Here is a 19498-nt window from a genome sequence, read left to right on the forward strand (position 1 = left end):
ATGGATAACTCACCAGACTGATTTGATTCCAGGCCGGGACAAGGATACAACAGTCAAATCGAGCTATCCAGTGTGGGTCCTTAGGCAAGACCCTTTGCGCTACTACCATTGATATGCACGATATGCCGGCTCAGACATCGCCCGGCCAAACAAGGTCTGTGTCAGGTGCTGGGGAACCAGAACACCTTGATGAAAATGGGCTAGAGGTGAAAACATGGATCTGTTGGAATTCTACTACTCATCAATTAATGTTGATCACCAGTCAACACTAATTGCCAAACAACTAGTAGCTCAGCGTCCAACATCCGCAAACGGCAACTGCTACCACAACTTGAGATTGACGAGGTACAACACAAATGCTATAGCAAGGGGGAGCCAGGACACCGGGTCAGAGGGGAGTTAACTCCAACTTCCAGTCCAGAGATTGGGTATGTAGCCACGGTAATGAACAAACCGTCAAAGCTGAAGGAGATAGCAATTGACCTCAGAGATAGAATCGTGGACAGAATGAACACCAGACAACCCTGACGCCAATTACAACGGCTGGGTGAAGTACCATCAGAAAGTCTCATTGAAGATGTGATTGCAGCATTGAGAACGAACCCTCCCAACACCATAACAGAAACCAATGAGCTGATGTACAACTCGGCATCAGTGATCCAGGAGATGCTTGGCTATAAGAGCAACCATAAGAGCCATAAGATCCACCTTATGGCTCTCATGGTGGATCTTAAACCGTCTTTTCCACCATGGAAAAGACGGTTAGAGGCTAAAATCATGGTAACAAGGAGGGAAGTGAGCCAACTGTCAGAGTAGAAAAGTAGAAAAAATGCCATATAGGACCTGGAAAGGAATAATGTGGATAAAAGGCCCCAATAACCTGCTAATAGTGAAGGACTTAGAGAATCTGAACAAAAAGAAGAAAAGCAACCGCGCGCTGAAGAGACGGCTGATCGACTTAAAAGCCAGGCTGGTGAGTCGGACCCACATCATCGGACCTAGACACCCACGGCTGGTATAAGACTGTTGATGTAGCCGCAGTGACTGAACAAAAATTATAAGAGTGACTTCTCCCCAGCTAGGAAAGAGAAGCTGCGTAAGATCATCTCTACAGCGCATGTGGCAAAGTTCAAGAATGACTGTGGGGATTTAGGACCGAAGTTTATTCACCACATTGAGGGTGGTGTTCATCGGCCTTCAAAAGGAAGATCAAGAAAGCAAGGTTAGTGACAGACAGCTACTATTGTGCTCAAGCCCTGAGAGAGGATCTTTCCATTTGGGGAGAAAATGGATTTGAAACCGCCAAGGGAAAGCCAGTGGCACACACGGACTTGTGGAAGAAGATTGCTGAATTGAGAATGCATCTGGAGCTCAAGATTGAGCATCAAAGAGCTCACACACATGAGGCAGCTCATTGGCGTGGGAACGAGGAGGTGGACAGCTATGTCCAACAAAGGAAGGTCATCTTTGTCGGAATCGAGAAGTGGGACAGTACTCCCAAGGGAAGGGAGGTCCCAAAGGAACACGTGTACGAGGTCGTGCGAGGCGTGCATGAGGCCTTAGTTCATGCAGGCGTACGACTTACACGTGAGGAACTGGTGGAACAAGACCTTTGGATCCCGGTGAGAGAGGTCCAACGCGTGCTAAGGGGCTGCGAGGTGTGTGGTCAATACAACGCAGGCCGCCGAGGGCAGCGGATGGAGGGGTTGACCATCAAGAGCACCGTCCCCTGGGGCTCAGTCTGCATGGATGTGCAGGCCCCATGGGGGTGAATGGGAGGAAAGCTGAGCGATATCTCCTAGTGCTTGTAGATTCTATGTCGGGATTCGTTACTGTGAAAGCAGCCAGGAAAGCAAACGGCAGCAGTGTTGTCGGCATGCTGGAGGAAGTGTGCAGTGCCCTGGGAATCCCAAAAGAGCTGCGCACGGATAATGGGACTCATTTCCGTAACTCATAGGTGGACCAGTGGTGTCAGAAGTTTGGAGTAATGCGAGTTTACTCGCCGCCCTACACCCCACAAGCCAACGGGATAGTTGAACGCACCATTGGATTGGTTAAGAACTGGATAGCTAAAAATGCTAACACCAACAGATGGAGCACCAAGGCGGTGGAGATCGGACAGGCCTGGAACAACCATAATTGCCCGGTTTGCCTGCAGCCCAATCAACTCCCCCTCTATTGAGAGGGACCAGGCGAGACAAGCTGCGACACGTTGCTGCAAAAGATAAAGTTCTTGGGACCCTGCTTGTTTCCCCGGTGAAGGTAATGGACATTTTGATCTGTCTGGATTGCCGTGTGGAGGTTCTACCCAGGCTCTTCATCGAGACACAGTGGGAAATGGTGGATGAAAGGGCAGGAAATTGTCGCTGCATCTGGGATGGATATAATCTTGAATACTGCACACCCTGTTTAGACCGGATGAGAGCAGGACAACGCAGTCCGGTGTGTCAGGTGGAAGGATGGCAAGTACTGAGATTTTACAGTTCTTTACGTCCATTTAAGATGTACGGGGCTCCCTTGAACAACTTTGTCAATCCCATCCCTACTCATTGGCCTACTATGCCATCGGCACCACCCGATCCACAAGAGGGCCCTTCGGGGCTGAGCACCATGACGTGGACATCCAAGGAAGGCCCACGTGACAGCCTGTGAAGGGCCGTCCATAGAGCCTGGCCATACAGCCCAGCCAACCTTCATGCGCCCTGTCCCCTGTAAATGCAACACAGCATCCCCTGGTTTTCAGGGTACATCGAGATGAGATTCTCTTCCCACTATCTGCAGCCCTAGAAGAGCTTTCAGACATGGACATCTCGTGCTGGCCGAGATGGGGGGCTGGAAGGGCTCGTGGGAATTGACCACATGGGCACATCTGATACTCGAAGTTATACATGATTCCACCATACCAGCAAATGATTTACCAGACGTCCCGCGGGAGCATGGCATGCGTACTACGGATCTATACTTCTTCACCACCAAGCTGGACGGCTGGGGGAACAACGCTGCAAGGCCCAAGGAAAAATCGGCCCTTTACATGGTTACGGCAGAGTCAAATTTCCGTGATGGAGTATTGCAGGTGCCGGGAGGGTTGGCTCAGAGAATAGATACGCCCTCTGACCCAAGCTCCACCCGGCGAGTACAAGTGTCGGTGTGGATGGTTGCCATCCCATACAGGGGGATCTACTCAGTTGGAGTGTCCACCACCCAAGTAAATGACGGCCGCGTCTTCGCCACTGCATCGTGTACGGAACCAGCGGAAGTGAAGATCAAGGCAAAACCCTGGCAGGCGCTCACTGCAACATTAGAATGGAGAAGGAAAAGCAAAAACTGATGGATTTACCGGAGAGAACGAACCAAGTCGTCAAGTCCAAGAGTCAGCAGAAACACCAAGCACAAAAGACAAAGAACTGGTTTGTAAAAAAGTTGTTTAAAGTGGGTTCTGAGGTCTGGTCTGGATTTTCAGGGAAAGGCCCTTTCCTCAGACTCCCTCACAGCTCCATTTTGTTAGATAAGCCTCAAGAGGATTTTACAGTGTCGTTCCCTTTGTCTGAAGCCTACTACTTTAAACACCTAACCTACCTTCATCCGACTGATTACCAACAAGTAAAGGTGGTGGGAGATGCAGAAGAACCTCCTCCACGCTCATGGAGCAATCCCTCACACTATGAGTGTGTGGAACCCCCAATTTGGAATGGAAGGGTAGCTTCAGACCCGACCAGAGAGACAGTGACTTCACCCGCCTGCCCAAGACCGCTACCGTGGATTCTTAATACAGTGTACCTACGGACGAAGGGAAAGGAGTTAAAATTTAGGTGGGGACCTCACTACCTGGAGCCACTGCAAGGACTCTACTGCGAAATCTCTTTGAACGACATCGTGATTTGGACAACTTCGCCAGGTATGGCGAAAACGGCAGTGAAGATGGAAGAAGATCTGGATCAATATGTCTAACAGCACGTGTCTCCCTCTAAGATTGGAAATGGACAGAATCTTCCCTAACCCACCACATCAGAGGATTTTTATGCCACCTACATGGGGGTACCGAACTAGGCTCACTTTAAGTGGATAATCACTGTACACTTACATCACCTTGCCAAACCCCGTAGGGAACGGGGGCCTGGATTGGCGAGATCTGGGCCTCATGGGCGGTGCCATCCAAGGTCCGTTGCCAAAGCCGCTGTGTTAGAGGGTGTTCCTCTGGAGGTGGGTGTGGAGGGGGCTGGAACCTGATTTGCCCTACCCCTCTCCTGTATATACCACACTCCAGCGAGGGCGAGCAACCAGACGAGTGGGAGGAAACTCTACTGGTCGACACCGCAGAAAGATTTTGAATAAGATTTGCAGTGCACCAAGTGAACCGGACCCAAGAGAATCCTTAATCCAATAAATAGAACAAGAAATATGGAGCTGACACGTGTGAGACGCCTGGATAGTACACCTGATCCAGCGAGTGCTCAAGACACCGATGGGGGTACTGACTCTGAAGACGACGACTCGGAATTCTCGGAACGAACCCAGCTATGAAAATTGACCAAGATAACGGATAAAGCCCTTTGTGCAAAAACTTTGCTACTGCTCTTTACTTTGCTATTTGTTGCCACTATATTTTTAATCATTTTCTATCTAATCGGCGTTGGACCCTGGCATCTTACCCATTCAAGAGTAACCTATGGACCCTCCAAGTATGGAAATGTGAGCTGTTGGAGCACCAGCATAATTGCCATCTTCATCCCGTAGGAGAACAACACGGATCTTCAGTACAACACCGCGCGGTTTTGCCAAGGATAAAGGGAAGAAGTATATGGAGTGCCGAGCAAAACCCAATACCACCACTCATTACGGAGCCTGTCTGCCTGAGCGTAGACCGAGGCTGCCAGACATCACCTGTCAACGTTGACGAGGCGTTGCAGTGCCTACTGGAGGCGTTTGACCTGGTTGGTCCACCGGCTGGCCTGGCTGGTCCGGGATCTCCAACCAACCATCCACCTCCATTGAGTATTGTTGGGAGCCCCCCCGATGGTGCAGGGGGTGTGGATACCTGGCCGTCTCTGCCATCAAACCTAACAACGTATGACATCGTGGATGCCTGGAGTGCCTCACTTTCCCCCGTGGACTGTTTTGAGGACGACGTTCTGCGGCTCGACTATGATGAGGAGATGGACTTCCTTTGACTGAACTTTGTGTTTTCTGTAAATGCTCTGTTTGATCTCAAGGAGGGGGTGTCATGAAACCTGGCTGGAACTGGTTGAGATCTTTCCAGGACACACAGAAAACAGGTCACAAAAGCCTGGAGCTACTAGTAATCTTGTATTATGATTTAATGTTGAATGAAACTCATGTAATCTTTGTTTTTAAATGCATTATGCATTTATTATGTTTTAAATATGAGTAAAATACATGTAACCCTTTCTTTAAAGGTCAGAAGCAGAGAGGAAAGAGGTAGTGAGATTTTTAGACTATAGCTGCACCGGGTGTGAGTACAGATAGAGGAAGAAGAAGCAAGAAGTTTTAAAGAACAAGGAAGGTTAAAAGTTGAGTGGAATAAAGGTCGAGGCTAACTGAAGGCACTTAACGTCAGGGAAAGTACGCACCGGAGATGCGGGAAGTGAAAGAACTGTGTACGTGCCCCACCGAACTGTAAAGGTATAAAAAATATATGCGAACGAAGAAACGGGGTTCTTAGTTCCTCGGTGTTCGAGTCGAGACCACACGAAGATGCAGAATTAAGATAAGGGCGATGCAACGGGACTACGGGGAGGTGAAGACTTCGCACCGTTCGAGAAAGGAACAAGATCCGGTTGCCCACAACCCGAGTTCTGATTCGACAACCGCCATACACTCAACCCAAGACCATCTCAACAATGCAGCAGCAGACATGGGGAATAAACAAAGATCGCATATGGATAAAGAACTAATTTCATGGAGGATTCTCACCAGTTCAACTTCGGATTTATTCTAAATGGGATTCTGCCTTCTCAAGACGGGACCTTGTCCATTGATGTTAAAGTTTTCTGCTGCTAAGTTTAACCTCATCATCGGGGGTCGAGTGGAGCTGCATCCTAAAGCCTCTCATTTTTAGTTAGTGATAGTAGGGACTGGTAGGGAGTGATTTCCCAATATTTTACTTATATTAATCTTTTAATTTTTTCATTTTGATTGAAGAAGCTGTATGTCCTTTTCCCCTGCTAAAGCTTGCTAATAAAATACTAAAGTCTAAATTGATGCTGTGGACAGTTAAATTAATTAAGTCACTCAGAAACTAGTTTTTCAGGTTAATGTAAAATCAATGTTCATGATCCTAGTAAATTGGGGGCTTCAGACGTTTCTTTGGTTATGATAAATAATGACCCTGGGACTCACGCCGAATCTCTAAAATTATCTAAGCTGTAACAAGTGCACGTTATTAATAGAGAGAGAGCTACCGCTAACGAATGTGGTTTTTGTTCTCGTGCACCGGCGAGCTACTCCGATGTGCGATACAGGAAGCGATACATTCTGTCCACGATTCTGTAGCGGGTCATAAAGTTCGAATTGAAGGTAGTTAGAGCTTAGACGTGTCTCTCTCGCAGCCATCTTAAACAAAATGTCCTCTACAATTCAGCTGTGGTAATACCCAGGAATTAGAGGCTTTTCGGACCCGTTAGTTGGAGAGCTGGTCAGTAGTCAGTCCGTTAGAGTTGGGAGGTGTAAGGGGCGTGGCTGATTACTGTGTAATAACAAAATTGTGGGATTGCTGGCATCTCCTGGACATACGAGCTCGCGTCGTCCTCCTCGTTCTCCATGTTGTCTTTGTCCTCGAGTTGCCTGTCCCAAAGTCTCTCCTAGTACTTCAGAGCAGAGATGGGTCCAAGCTGCTTTAGCTACTAGCTTCACTGTTTGGACGTGGTCAACTATCCACAGTGAGCCCCCCTCACCCACACACCGTGTGGTTACTGCGAGGTTGGTGACTGAGGCCTTTCAGTCACCAGCAACTCTACCTCTGTAGGGCTGCTTCTGTAAGCAAGTTATCCAGAACTCTCCTCCTGTTTTACTCGCTTATTTTTCTAGGGCTCCGCCCCTTCTAAAGGGGTGCCCACCCAGGAACGCCATTAGACGTACCCACCCAGGACGCGCCATTAGATATTTATTTCTTCAATATTATTTTTCATGTCAGTGTTAATGTCATGAGGCTGATGACTCCACGACACTTTGAATTTGACTCGTTAGGATTTGATTAAGAACCAGATTTGTTCTTTGTAATTTATGTCCAGTAAAACAATTAATCTATAAATCAATAGACAGGTCTATTGATTAAATCAATCAAATGAAACTAAATGGAAATTTAGGTCTATTATATAAAGATATAATCCATGTTTCTGTCTCATATTTGTATGGCATTAAAAGGATCTGGAACTTTTGTTTTTCCACTGAAAGCTCTGGTTTGCACAGTAAATGCCATGTGGGTGAAATTTTATGGATGATACTCTGATGTCCCATTCTCCTGAAGGCAGCACAGAGCTGCACCACCAGAAACTGACAGAAACACTAAAGAGAAGAAGAGCTATGATTAAGGTAGTTGCAGTTCTATCTGCATTTTTCGTAGACACTTGTGAAAATAATTTCTATTCCCATGACTTTTTTGTTCTCTGGGAAATTATTTTTGATGATACATACAGAAACGAGCATAAAAATCAAAACATCTACAATAGTGATAGTAATATTAATAATAAAATAATAGTCAGTGCAAAGTAGCCTACAAATTCTTTGGTGGGGGGCAGTGAAGGACCTGGATAAAGGCTAGGCAGGCGCGGGCCCAAAAAAGGTTGAGAAACACTGGGCTAAGATAAGCAGGCACTAGGGCTGTGTAATAATATCGATTTTGCGATATATATCGATATTTTCTTTCCTAGAAAAAAAATTGATATTCATCTACAAGTATTGTAACATTCAACTGTCACCTTGCTCACTCACTGCTTGCTTCGCCGGGAGAGTGATTCGGTCATCAGGCTTTGAGTGATTCCTTCAGATGTTAAGTGTCAAGGTTAAAAAGGTATCAAACTATTCAGAGCAGGGTACTTGGTGCACTTTATTTACTTTACAAATGCATGTAATATACAGATTGTACTGTTTCAATTAAAAGAAACATGTTTTCTCACCACTTCTTTAATTAATTTTGTCCAGCTGTCGACTTTAAGTCTGTGTCCATGTCCAACAAGAGTCAGGTATTGTGTAGTTGGTGCTTTTAATCAGTTTTCAGTTAAATTAATTCAATCCAACTCTATAACAGTCACAAAATGTCCCCAAAATCACTCTGTCCCTCTAAAATCTTTCAGAAAATTGCAAAAGTGTATTGTTTGCTGAATATCGCAATATATATCGTATCATGAGCAGAATACCGTGTATCGTATCGTGAGATTATTTTATCACTACAGCCCTAGCGGGCACATGGATAAATACATGAGCAAGGCACAGAAGGGCATTGGCATAAATAGCAGAGGAGCCAAACACCAACTCCTTGTAGACCACACAGTCGCCCGAGACTGCAAAACCCGACACACCAACCTGTGCATGGCTTGGATTGATTACAAGAAAGCCTATGACTCAATGTTACACACTTGGATCATTGAACGCTTAGAGATGTACAACATCAACAAGACTAAGAGCCTTCATTCCAAACTCGATGGAGCTGTGGAAAACCACCCTTGAAGCCAACTGCAAACCACTTGCACAAGTGGTTCATCAAAGTGGCATATACCAAGGAGACGCTCTGTCCCCACTGCTGTAATGCATAGGCCTGAACCCCCTCAGACAAATTATCAACAAGAATGGCTACGGATACTGACTCAAGAATGGGGCCACCATCAGTCACCTCCTCTACACGGATGACATCAAGCTGTACGCCAAGAGCGAGACATCGACTCACTGATCCACACAACCAGGATCGACAGCACTGACATTGGGATGTCATTTGGACTAGAGAAGTGTGGTCGGACAAAGAGAGGGAAGGTCATCCACACAGAAGGGGTCTCACTCCCAGAAGAAACAATAGCAGACATTGAGGACAGTTACAAGTACCTGGGAATACCACAAGCAAATGGAAACCTYGATGAGGTCACAAGGAAARGAGCCACAGCTAAATACCTCCAACTAATAAGGCAAGTCCTGAGAAGCCAGCTCAATGGCAAGAACAAGATCCGTGCGATAAACAGCTATGCCTTACCAGTAATCAGATACCCTGCAGGAATAAGTAGCTGGTCAAAGGAGGAGATAAAGACCATGAATGTTAAGACTACTAACCATGCATGGAGGGTTCCACCCCAAACCCAGCACCCTGAGACTGTACACAAGCCGTAAGGAAGGAGGCAGAGGACTAGTGAGTGTGAGAGCCACTGTCCAGGATCAAACATCCAAGATCCATAAATACATCAAGGACAAAGCCTCAACAGACGATGTGGTCAGCGAATGTCTCAGACAATGGAGAACAGAGGATGAGGTGCTGGAGGTACCATCATGGGAGGACAAGCCCCTACATGGGATGTACCACCGACAAATAACTGAAGTGRCTGATATCAGGAAATCCTACCAATGGCTGGAAAAAGCTGGACTCAAGGACAGCACAGAGGCACTCATCCTGGCTGCACAGGAACAGGCCCTAAACACCAGAGCAATAGAGGCTCAGACCAGACAAGACCCAAGGTGTAGGTTGTGCAAGGAGGACCCCGAGACAGTCCAGCACATAACAGCAGGGTGCAACAAGCTGGCAGGGAAAGTGTACATGGAACTACATAACCAAGTGGCGGGCATAGTGTACAGGAACATCTGTGCAAAATATGGACTGGAAGCCATGATTAAAGTGGGGAACACCCCCAAAGGTGGTGGAGAGTGACCGAGCTAAGATCCTGTGGGACTTCCAGATTCAGACAGACAAAATRGTAATGGYGAACCAACCAGACATTGTGGTGGTGGATAAACAACAAAGGAAAGCTGTTATGGGGGATGTAGCAATGCCAAGTGATTGCAACATCAGGAAAAAGGAGCACGAGAAACTGGAGAAATAACCCTAACCCTAACCCAGAGAGGAACTGGAAAAAGCCTGGAAGGTGAAGACCACAGTGGTGCCTGTGGTCATCGGGGCCCTCGGGGCAGTCACKCCCAAACTGGAGCAGTGGCTAAAACAGATCCAAGGAACAACATCAGACATCTCAGTCCAGAAATGTGCAGTTCTACACACAGCCAAGATCAGGGCAGTGCAGAGACCTTTGGAGGGGCAAGGGCTCAAAGTTAAAAAGGGGCACATTGAACAAGATCTTAAAACACCGTACAACAACATAGCAACAGCCCATATTAATCAAGAATTTAATTGGATCATACTATATTGTTGCCATCATGTGGGGACAATGCAAAGCAAATGTACCGTATTTACCGGACTATAAGGCGCACCTAAAAGCACCTTAAATTTTCTCAAAAATCAGCAGTGCGCTTTATAATCCGGTGCGCCTTATGTGTGCATCGAATTCCAAAATCTGTCCCTGACACAGAAACGTAAAGTGTACAGTACGTACGCTGGCAGCGATAAACCAATTAGAGGACATTACGTAATACGTTAAGTATGTACGCCAGCAGCAATAAACCAATCAGAGACTTGTTGTCCGAGTTCTACAGCATACGCCTCGGTAAAAACCAGATAGGTTTTTCCACGCATCACCGTCCCAGTTCATCTGCGACTCCATGCGCGCCCATCTCACTGCACTGTGAAAAAGGAAGTGAAGCAAACTAATTTGGAGTTTGCCGTCATTCCGGGAGGATTAACAAAAGAACTCCAACCGCTGGACATTGGTGTAAACAGGGCGTTCAAAAAGAAGCTGCGAGCGGCATGTCTAAGGCCCCATATTACCTTGGGCCGGCCCTGCATGAACAGCCACTGCGATGGGCATCTCTGAATTCACATGGAATCCCCCGGTGGCCCTTATGCCAGTCTGCAGATGCTTTGGGGACATTTTGATTCATTTAATTGTGGCATGTTTGGCTTTATGCTGCGGTTCTAATTATTGCTACAGTATTTTTTGCCGATTGTTTTGTGAACTCCAATTGGTATGGGCCAAATCTTCCTTTAACACTTGAGGTTCTGCAATAACTTCTATTTACAGCTGCTCACCTCCAGCCCAGATCCCATCAGAAGTGGCTTTAACCTGCCTGGTAGTAACGTTAAGGAGAAGCAGAGTGAACAGAGAGCAGGTGGTACCAGGTGGTACCGGGCCTTGGAGGTGTGACGTGACTCGCGGTGACAGTTGCAGTATCGTGTCTTATATCAGGATATCTGATATAAAGACAGACATTTTCTGTCAGTGGGACCGACTCAGACTGCCTGTAGCAAACCGGGCATTTAAAAGCCTGATTAAGTTAAAGTCAGAAGTTTTCTCTGGCGGAAGCATTTCTATGTTTAGAGGTGAGGCGAGTTTTTTCCCGTTATTGCGAGGACAATTACGAAAATTTATATAGAAACAGTTTTTCTAAAGTCATCATCAGACCTAAATTTTTATTCACAAACCAGTGTATTAAGTTTGTGAATAAAAATATTCTTGCCCATAATTTGTTAGTTAGAGGGCACAGATCCGCCCCTGACCATGGAACCGGTGTCTGAACAACATGGAGGCAAAGAAACTGAGTCATTATTAGACTGAGGGCAGCCAGACTAGTTTATTTTGCTAAATTATTATATTTAGCTAAACATTATTGCAGAGGGGCACAAGCAGGCCTTCTGACATACAGATAAAAATAAATAAGTTGAAAAAACATATTTTTGAAGAAAAAAAAAAGGGCACTAGGGGCATCAAGGATAAAAGGGGCAGGGTCACAGCCCCCTTCGCCCACCCCCACCCCCAACCCCTGCACGTGCCTGCGGCTCAGAAAGAACAGCCGTCTGCTGTATATCAAAAACATTTGGCTCAGTTCAGTGAGGTGACATGGAGGCATGGCTTGGTTAGGTGTGGTTAGATGGTGACTAGGTTTGCCTTGGGAGACTGGTTGATTCATTAAGTTGATTTGGACACTTGGTTCAGTTGTGTGTGGCTAGATGGAGGCTTACTGCATGAAGATGAGAGTGTGGCTCAGTTCTACAGACTGAGGTGGAGGCAGGGCTCGGTTCAGGGTGGTGTTGGTACTTATAATCTCAACTACCAACTTGAGATTGAAGAACTGTTATTAAAATGGAGGTCCAGCATGAAATTTACAGAAGAACCATGTTTAATCCGTATTTTATGTGAAACAAAAAATTATTTTTGAGGAAGGATGCTGCAGCATCTTTCCTTATAAATGTGAGAAAGATTTCTGACTCAGGGCAGACTTTACACCCCTCCCCCCACTCCACACACACACACACGCACGCACGCACACACNTATATATAATTTTGTCATAGTACCCCCAATAATTTAAAACTACTTTCACCCCTGTTTATACCTGAAGCAAAAAATTAACAGCCATTCCAGGCGATCAGCAACGCTTGGTGATTGGCAGAGATCAGCCTCATGGATGATCGGTATCGGAATTGGCAGCAAAAAAAACCTGATTGGAGCATCCCTACTTCTCACAATAGTTTAATGGAGTTCTGGTCCGTGTCTCCTGACATAACTGATGTAACTGTCGGATTTGTTGGCTGACTCACAAACCCGACTGAGTTTGTGAGGCGGCAGTTGTGGGAGAAGTCTTCCCATAACTTCTCCATAGGAATAAGATCAGGACTTTGTGATGGCCACACCAAAACACTGTTTTTAAGCCACTTTGTAATCACTTTGGCTGTAAGCTTAGGGTCTTTGTCCATTTGGAATACCAATTTGAGCCCAAGGTTTTTTTTCCTGGTTTTCGTCTTAACATGTTGCTTCGTAATGTTTTAAATAATGTTCTTTCCTCATGAAGCTACCTATATTATGAAGCTAAATAACATCACAACATGATGCTGCCACCCCATACTTCACAGTTAGGGTGGTACAAGATTCCCCATTCTCCCTCAAAATGTAACAATGGTCAGTATGGCAAAACAGTTCCAGTTTTGTTTCATCAGATCACAGGACATATCTCCAGAAATTAAGATCTTGACTTTACAGTCCATTTTTGCCCATGTATAATGGCTCTGACTTACTAGCTTCAGACAGTATCTCCACAAGGCTTTTGGCTTTTGTTCTGGGGTCAATCTGCACATTTTGGACCAAAATGTGCATTTAAGACACTGAACCCGTCTCCTTCCTGAGCATTATGATGGTTGTACATCATGTCTACAGTTGCAGAAAATTGTTTTAACAGATGAATCTCTGAATTCCTGATGTCTTGGCTGATTTCTATTAACTGTCCCATCATGTCAAACAGGAAAGAAGTGTCTTCCAAGTGTAGCCTTAAAATACATCCACAAGTTTAAGTCCAATTAACTCAAATGTTTCAGTTAACCTATCAGAAGTTTGTGTAAGGAAGCCCAAAAAGCTCAACACTAGTCATAAATTTTAAAAGACAATTAAAACGTATGACTTGGGTGACTTAGATACTGACCAAATGTATGTAAACTTTCGAATTCAAGAAAGTTACAAAAAATATGTTCTCGCCGATTTATAGAATGCAAATTCGAAGATCAAATCAGATATAGCAGGGGAAACAAGTTATACAACTATGTCTGTGAAGGGGTGAACAATAAAAGTAATTTGGTATATTGATGAGCACAGTGGGTCAGAGTCTGAATACATATGGAAATGTCATGGTGAATGTTCTGAAGCTTAAAAAGCTATCACAAACTTATTGTTAGTTTAAGTTTGTCTGTGTGTGATCGGGAGTGTCCCCTAGCAAGGTCAATGATAAAATATTCTACACACCAATACTACAATTTCTCATGATCTTAACAGACAGATATTTGCCCAGTTTGATGTCCTTTAAAGACATGAAATCATGGGGTGTGAGATTCAATGTGAGATTGCAGGTATAGCTCATTATATAATTGGATCCCCATATCTAATTTGTACAATATGGGCAATTCCTGCTTACAATTACAGGGATGTGTAACAATGTGGATGTTTGCATCAGAGCCGTGAACTTAAATGTTAAACACTTCTGCATCAGTTGCTTTGTAAATAAACGTTTTTTCTTTTCTTTATTTAACCTGTATTTTATTAAGTAAAATGTTTGAGGCCTCCTGATCATGTTTCCTGATTCCAAAATATCAAAAAGGACAAAAAACATTGTGCAGAATTGACATTTTGTTCTAAATTTTAAAATAAAGCTACAGAATACTTGTGCTATAAGTGCTTTCAGGATTGTTCATAAGGCTAGCTTATTAGGAAAGCATTTACTCTGCCAACAAACATCAGTTTGCTGTATGTGTTTTCCTTAAATCAGTGTTTCCCAGCCCTGGTCCTCATAGCACACTGCCCTGCATGTTTTAGAAATGTCCCTGCTTTAATGCACCTCATTCAGCTGATTGCAGTTCAGCTGCTAATTGAAACCACCTGTGCTGAAGCAAGGAAACACCTAAAACATGCAGGGCAGTGTGCCTTGAGGACCAGGGTTGGGAAACACTCCCTTAAATCATTTAAAATGACTGTCTAAAAACTGCCTTTTTGTCTTACGAGTAGTACTATTTCAGCCACAAGGTGGCGACAAACATCAAAACTGTGACTAAAAACTCAATCATTAGTTATAACAATACCCGCCTCTCGCCCAAAATGTTCGCTGGAAATAGGCACCAGCACCCCTCCCGACCCCACTAGGGACAAGGGTGTACAGAAAATGGATGGATAGTTCTAACAATACTGATGAATTGTATGTAATGTATTCTTACCTCTTCCACCAGGGAAAGCCCTGTCTTCATCCTGCTGTCAATAATATCAGGCACTCTGTTGGGAATTGTCTGAGACAACATCTACAGAGGTATATGAACAAAACTTGGTTAGCTTTATGGTAAGTTATAAGTTCTAAAAAGATAATATCTACACCAAACAGTGTAAGAAGACCTCCACATAAGACCTCATTTATTTATTTATTTTACAATTTTGTTAGCTGCCGATTAAACTGAAAGTTCCAACCTTGACATGATTATATGAGTTGTTTTACCAAGAAATCCATCAGAAGCGCCGTGAAAATGGTTGGACCAGCCTCTCCTGGCTGCAAGGCGCGATCCCGACACAGGGGGAACAGATTTTCACAGGGGAACCAAATTTCGCACAAGACCTGCCTGAGCCACGCCAGATTTGCTCATGGAAAACGAACCTGGCCAAGGTGACCGAGACCATACTGGTTAGAGGCGGGCTAGTGGAAAAGCGCCTTTTCTGGTACCCTGAGAACTTCATTTCCATTTGGGCCGGCTGGAAAGGCCTGGTTTAAAGAAAGCTGTTGATTGGTTCCTGGGCTGCGGCGGCGGGTATAGAGATGAGTTATCTTTCAGATCTCTCAGTCAAAGTTTATGTTAGATTTTTTCAATGTTCGTCGTTTTGACTAACAGCGTCAATACTGGTCAATCTACTTTTATCCATCTAATTTTAAATAATAATAACGGTATATTCAATTGCACTTCATTTCTTTTCAGATGAATTAATATTCAACAATATTCACACATCTAGCAAATTAATAGCTTTGACTTTCTCCACAGTGCCAAAAACTACTGACTGTTGCTGTTGCTGCTAAGCTGCAGGCTGAATCTGCACTCTGGTGACTGAAATTAGAAGCCCCACTTCAGCCAAAGTTTTTGAAATCAGGGAACATTTCTCCAATTGAAATGATCAGAAGTCGACTCTGTCAACGAGGAGGAGTGGGAGGAAAACCCTCAAGCCGTTGTGATTCAAAGACAAGTCCAGCTCAGAAATTATTCTCAGATGAGAATTTTTTTTTGATTGACTTAGTTAAGGTAGCTTACAAGGCAGTTCAAAGTGCTTTACATCATAAAAACACAAAACTAAAAAGTCGTAAAAATACTATTGTCACTAATTTGAGACCAGTAACAAACATTACATTTTGATGAGTACCATTATCAAAATTATCAATACACATCAGATATGTTGGTCAATGTTCCATTTATTATGATTCAAAAGCAACTCTAAACAGGAGGGGTTTTAGACTTGATTTAGAGGAACTCAGTGTTTCAGCAGTTTTTCAGTTTTCTGGAAGTTTGTTACAGATTTGTAGTAGATAGAAGTTGAAATTTATACCCTTTTCTATATAACTCTATAACTCTTATGAAACAGAGTTTCAGCTGAGATTGTTGTTAATGTTCTATACTGTATAAATAAACTTTGAATTTAAAAAACTTTGAACTAAACACAATGACAGAATCATGCATTAAGAAATAAATGCCACTCTTTTTCACACTAGTTAAAGCCCATTCAGTTTTGAAAGTTATCATTCCACCAGACAATTTACTATCAAACTATCATTTTCAGAATAATTTATATTCTTTTCTATTTATTATGTAATTTTTAACAATTGCCATTTCTATTTCAGAAAGGAGCAGAAGGAATTATGGGACTTAGGAAAAAAACAAACCTCTTTAGTTTCCTCTGAAAAGGAGCTTCCTTTAATGGCTATGCCAGGTAATGTAGATTTAGTGCTGGGAGAGATCTAGAAAATAAAACATTTTTGGGTTAGGCAGATAATAGAAAAGGGCCATCAAACTTTTAGAAACACAATCTAAAACTGAAAGCATATTTGTAAATGAAGAACCTCAAAAATTCAGTTTTTAGACAACTCCAGTGACAGTTTTTGCCTCAAAAGATGTTTGAGAGGACCCTACCTCCCTGTTTGTGAGGGCGTGTTCACCAGCTAACAGCAGCATGCTCAGGCCTCCCATCTTTGTGGGGTCTTAAAATGAATGGCACAAGTTAGAAAAGTAATCTAATTCTTCATCATCTTACTACTATGCTATTAAACCCACCTGCCATGGCAAAGTTCAACTGGTGCAAACTGTCGCTTTTGGGCACATTTTTGGCAGTAGAGTCCTTGGGTGAGTTGCAGGAGAAGGACCACACCTTTTTGCGAGGACAGCTGACTTGCTGATAGGAAGAGCTTTTGAGTGGCTTGCTCGTGGTGGGACACCACTTATAGCCTGGGTTTGCCTTCATAAAGGCATCCTTATACTAGAAGAACAACATAAAAAGAAGTGATCTTGTTGAAAACAAAATCTGTATTACTGTAGCCATGTTGCAATCAATCATTTTCATTTTTCTGATTTGTATTTGATGAAAAGTCAAAAAAACATAGTTCTCCTTACACTGCATGTTTCCACTACCTTCTGTGGGTCTAAAAGAGTTGATGAGTTTGTCCATTACCATTACTGTTCACACCCTTTTTCTTTTTTTTTCTTCTGCACTGAGGAGTTATGCATTGGGGGTATTTATGAACGGTCAAAACGTACAACAAAGAAATGAGCATCAAACCTTAGAGTCTCATAATATATTTTGTATATGTGTTGTGACATTGTCCTATGCTGGCTAGGAATTTCAGGGTTAGGTCTTTTCATAATCATAATGGTTTCTGTGTGAAGCAATAGCGTAAGCATTTAAACAATTTGGATAGGGAAAAGATGGACTTGGAAAACTGAAAATGTAGCAGACTCTTTTAGAAGCCAGCTTTGTTTCGTTGTAATAATCTTTTATGTTTACTTTACTTGTTATTTATGCCCTTTTTTCCATTGTGTCATGTTTTCTTCAATGTCCTCTTTGTCAAGTTCTTATTATGTCTTCAGTAAATAGAGCACTGACCAACGTCACTTTGGTGGACTGGAATGTCTGGGGACTAAGCCATCCAACAAAATATTCTCTCATCACTATAAGTTTATAAGTCACACTTTTTATCTATAGGAAACCAATTTCATGAATGGTATAGAATTCTCAGGGCAAGAATATTTTCACTCAGTTTGCACTCACGAGGTGAACAATTTAATAGGCCAGTCAATTCGCTAATATTTACGGTCCTAATTGGGATAATATGGACTTCCTTAGCAATCATTTTTCTGTTCTACCAGATCACAGAGTTGCACAGTTTAATCCTGACTGGAGAGCTGAATTTGAGTACAGTGAATCAATACGTTTAAGACATATGGAATAATAGATCCCTTAATATTTACACATCTGTCATCCAACCAATTTTAATTTTTCTCCTCTGTACACCCAATATGTTCAAGAACAGACTACTTTTTAATTGAAAACAAATGTGGCCTATGGTTACCCGAGTAAACCATCACAACATAATAATTTGGATCCTTCTCCAGCAATTCTGGACATCAGCTTCCCAGGAAATATGTATTCCACCTTTTCATAGTGGTTTAATGGCTGGTTATAATCTGAACAAAAGTTTACTGACTTCATTAATACATAAATAGATATTTTTATTGAACTAAGTGATTTATCTGAAATAAGTAACACGTATGATATAAATGCTAGGTTTAAGAAGTCTTATGAAAATCTATGCTTTTGAAGCTTGTGATTCAGTCCTAGTGGAAGTAATTTTCAGTAATTTAGTTATGCACATTCTAGATGACTCAGATAAATTTAAATTGAAGAACAATGCTACTCTATCAAAATTAAATTAGGCTATCAAAAATGTATTTGAAATTTGTTAAGGTACCTAGCCCAGATGGGTTTCCCATTGAGTTTTTGAGAGCCATCTGAACCTAAATTAGTCCCTTTACTATTAAAAGTCTTCAGGAGGGTTTTAGACAAGGCAGCCTGACCTGAAACTATGACAAAAGTAGCTATTTCAACGCTACTCAGAAAATCAACATTTTTTCTGAGTGGCAAAATCGTCACAGTAAGATCGCTCCACCACTCAAAAGTGTGACCCATATTGCTGAGTTTCAGACACGTGACCCGGATGACAATATTCAGATGGAGGACTGGAAGTGGATTTCTCCAGTTGAAAACACAGCAAAATTGATCACAACAAGTACGGTAATGCCATAAATAGGCTGAAACAGATGAGGCATCTCGAAAAAATGTACGTATATTTAGGATATGATCCGTATTATCTAGGTAAAAAAAAAAACCTTCTCATATAATTTTGAGGATTTACCCAGTGTTTGTCTGGCCATGAATATAATTTGAGTTTCTGTCCAGAACCATGTGGGGGAATAGTCACAGCTCACTGTGACTATATATTTAATATATATATACATAAACACTCCTGATCAAAATCTTAAGACCAGTTAAAAAATTGCAAGAATTTGCATTTTGCACTATTGGATCTTAAGAAGGTTCTAAGTACAGCTTCACAATGTTAAAGGAAAAAATCAGTGCAAGAGACAAGAACTTTTGAGCAGGGAATTTTCTGAAAACTGCATTTACACTCAAACATGATTTTTTTCAGCTGATCAAAAGTTTAAGACCATAGTCTTTAAAAGTCAAAAGCTGTGCAGAAATCTGGATTCCATGTCATTTTCTGCCAGGTCTTTACACTGTCAAGACCTCCTGATGGCAAAAGCAAAAAAGCTCACTGACTTTGAACGTGGTAGGATTGTTGAGCTGCATAAGCAAGGCCTCTCACAACGTGCCATCGCTG

The 19498-nt window shown here is 43.0% G+C and overlaps 1 protein-coding gene across 8 annotated transcripts in view; it reads right to left on the reverse strand.

Annotated features, from left to right (window-relative positions):
- bbx (BBX high mobility group box domain containing) overlaps positions 1 to 19498 on the reverse strand; it is a 66879-nt gene that overhangs the window by 37077 nt on the left and 10304 nt on the right. For all 8 annotated transcript variants that reach the window (XM_008428649.2, XM_008428652.2, XM_008428647.2 and 5 more), the window contains 4 exons: positions 16878 to 17079; positions 16737 to 16804; positions 16490 to 16564; positions 14793 to 14873 (listed from right to left, as the gene is read on the reverse strand). In XM_008428649.2, coding sequence (XP_008426871.1) covers positions 14793 to 14873; positions 16490 to 16564; positions 16737 to 16804; positions 16878 to 17079 — 426 coding nt within the window. The remainder of the gene's footprint in view (positions 1 to 14792; positions 14874 to 16489; positions 16565 to 16736; positions 16805 to 16877; positions 17080 to 19498) is intronic.

The sequence above is a fragment of the Poecilia reticulata genome, linkage group LG14 (assembly GCF_000633615.1).
Source record: "Poecilia reticulata strain Guanapo linkage group LG14, Guppy_female_1.0+MT, whole genome shotgun sequence".
NCBI lineage: Eukaryota > Metazoa > Chordata > Actinopteri > Cyprinodontiformes > Poeciliidae > Poecilia > Poecilia reticulata.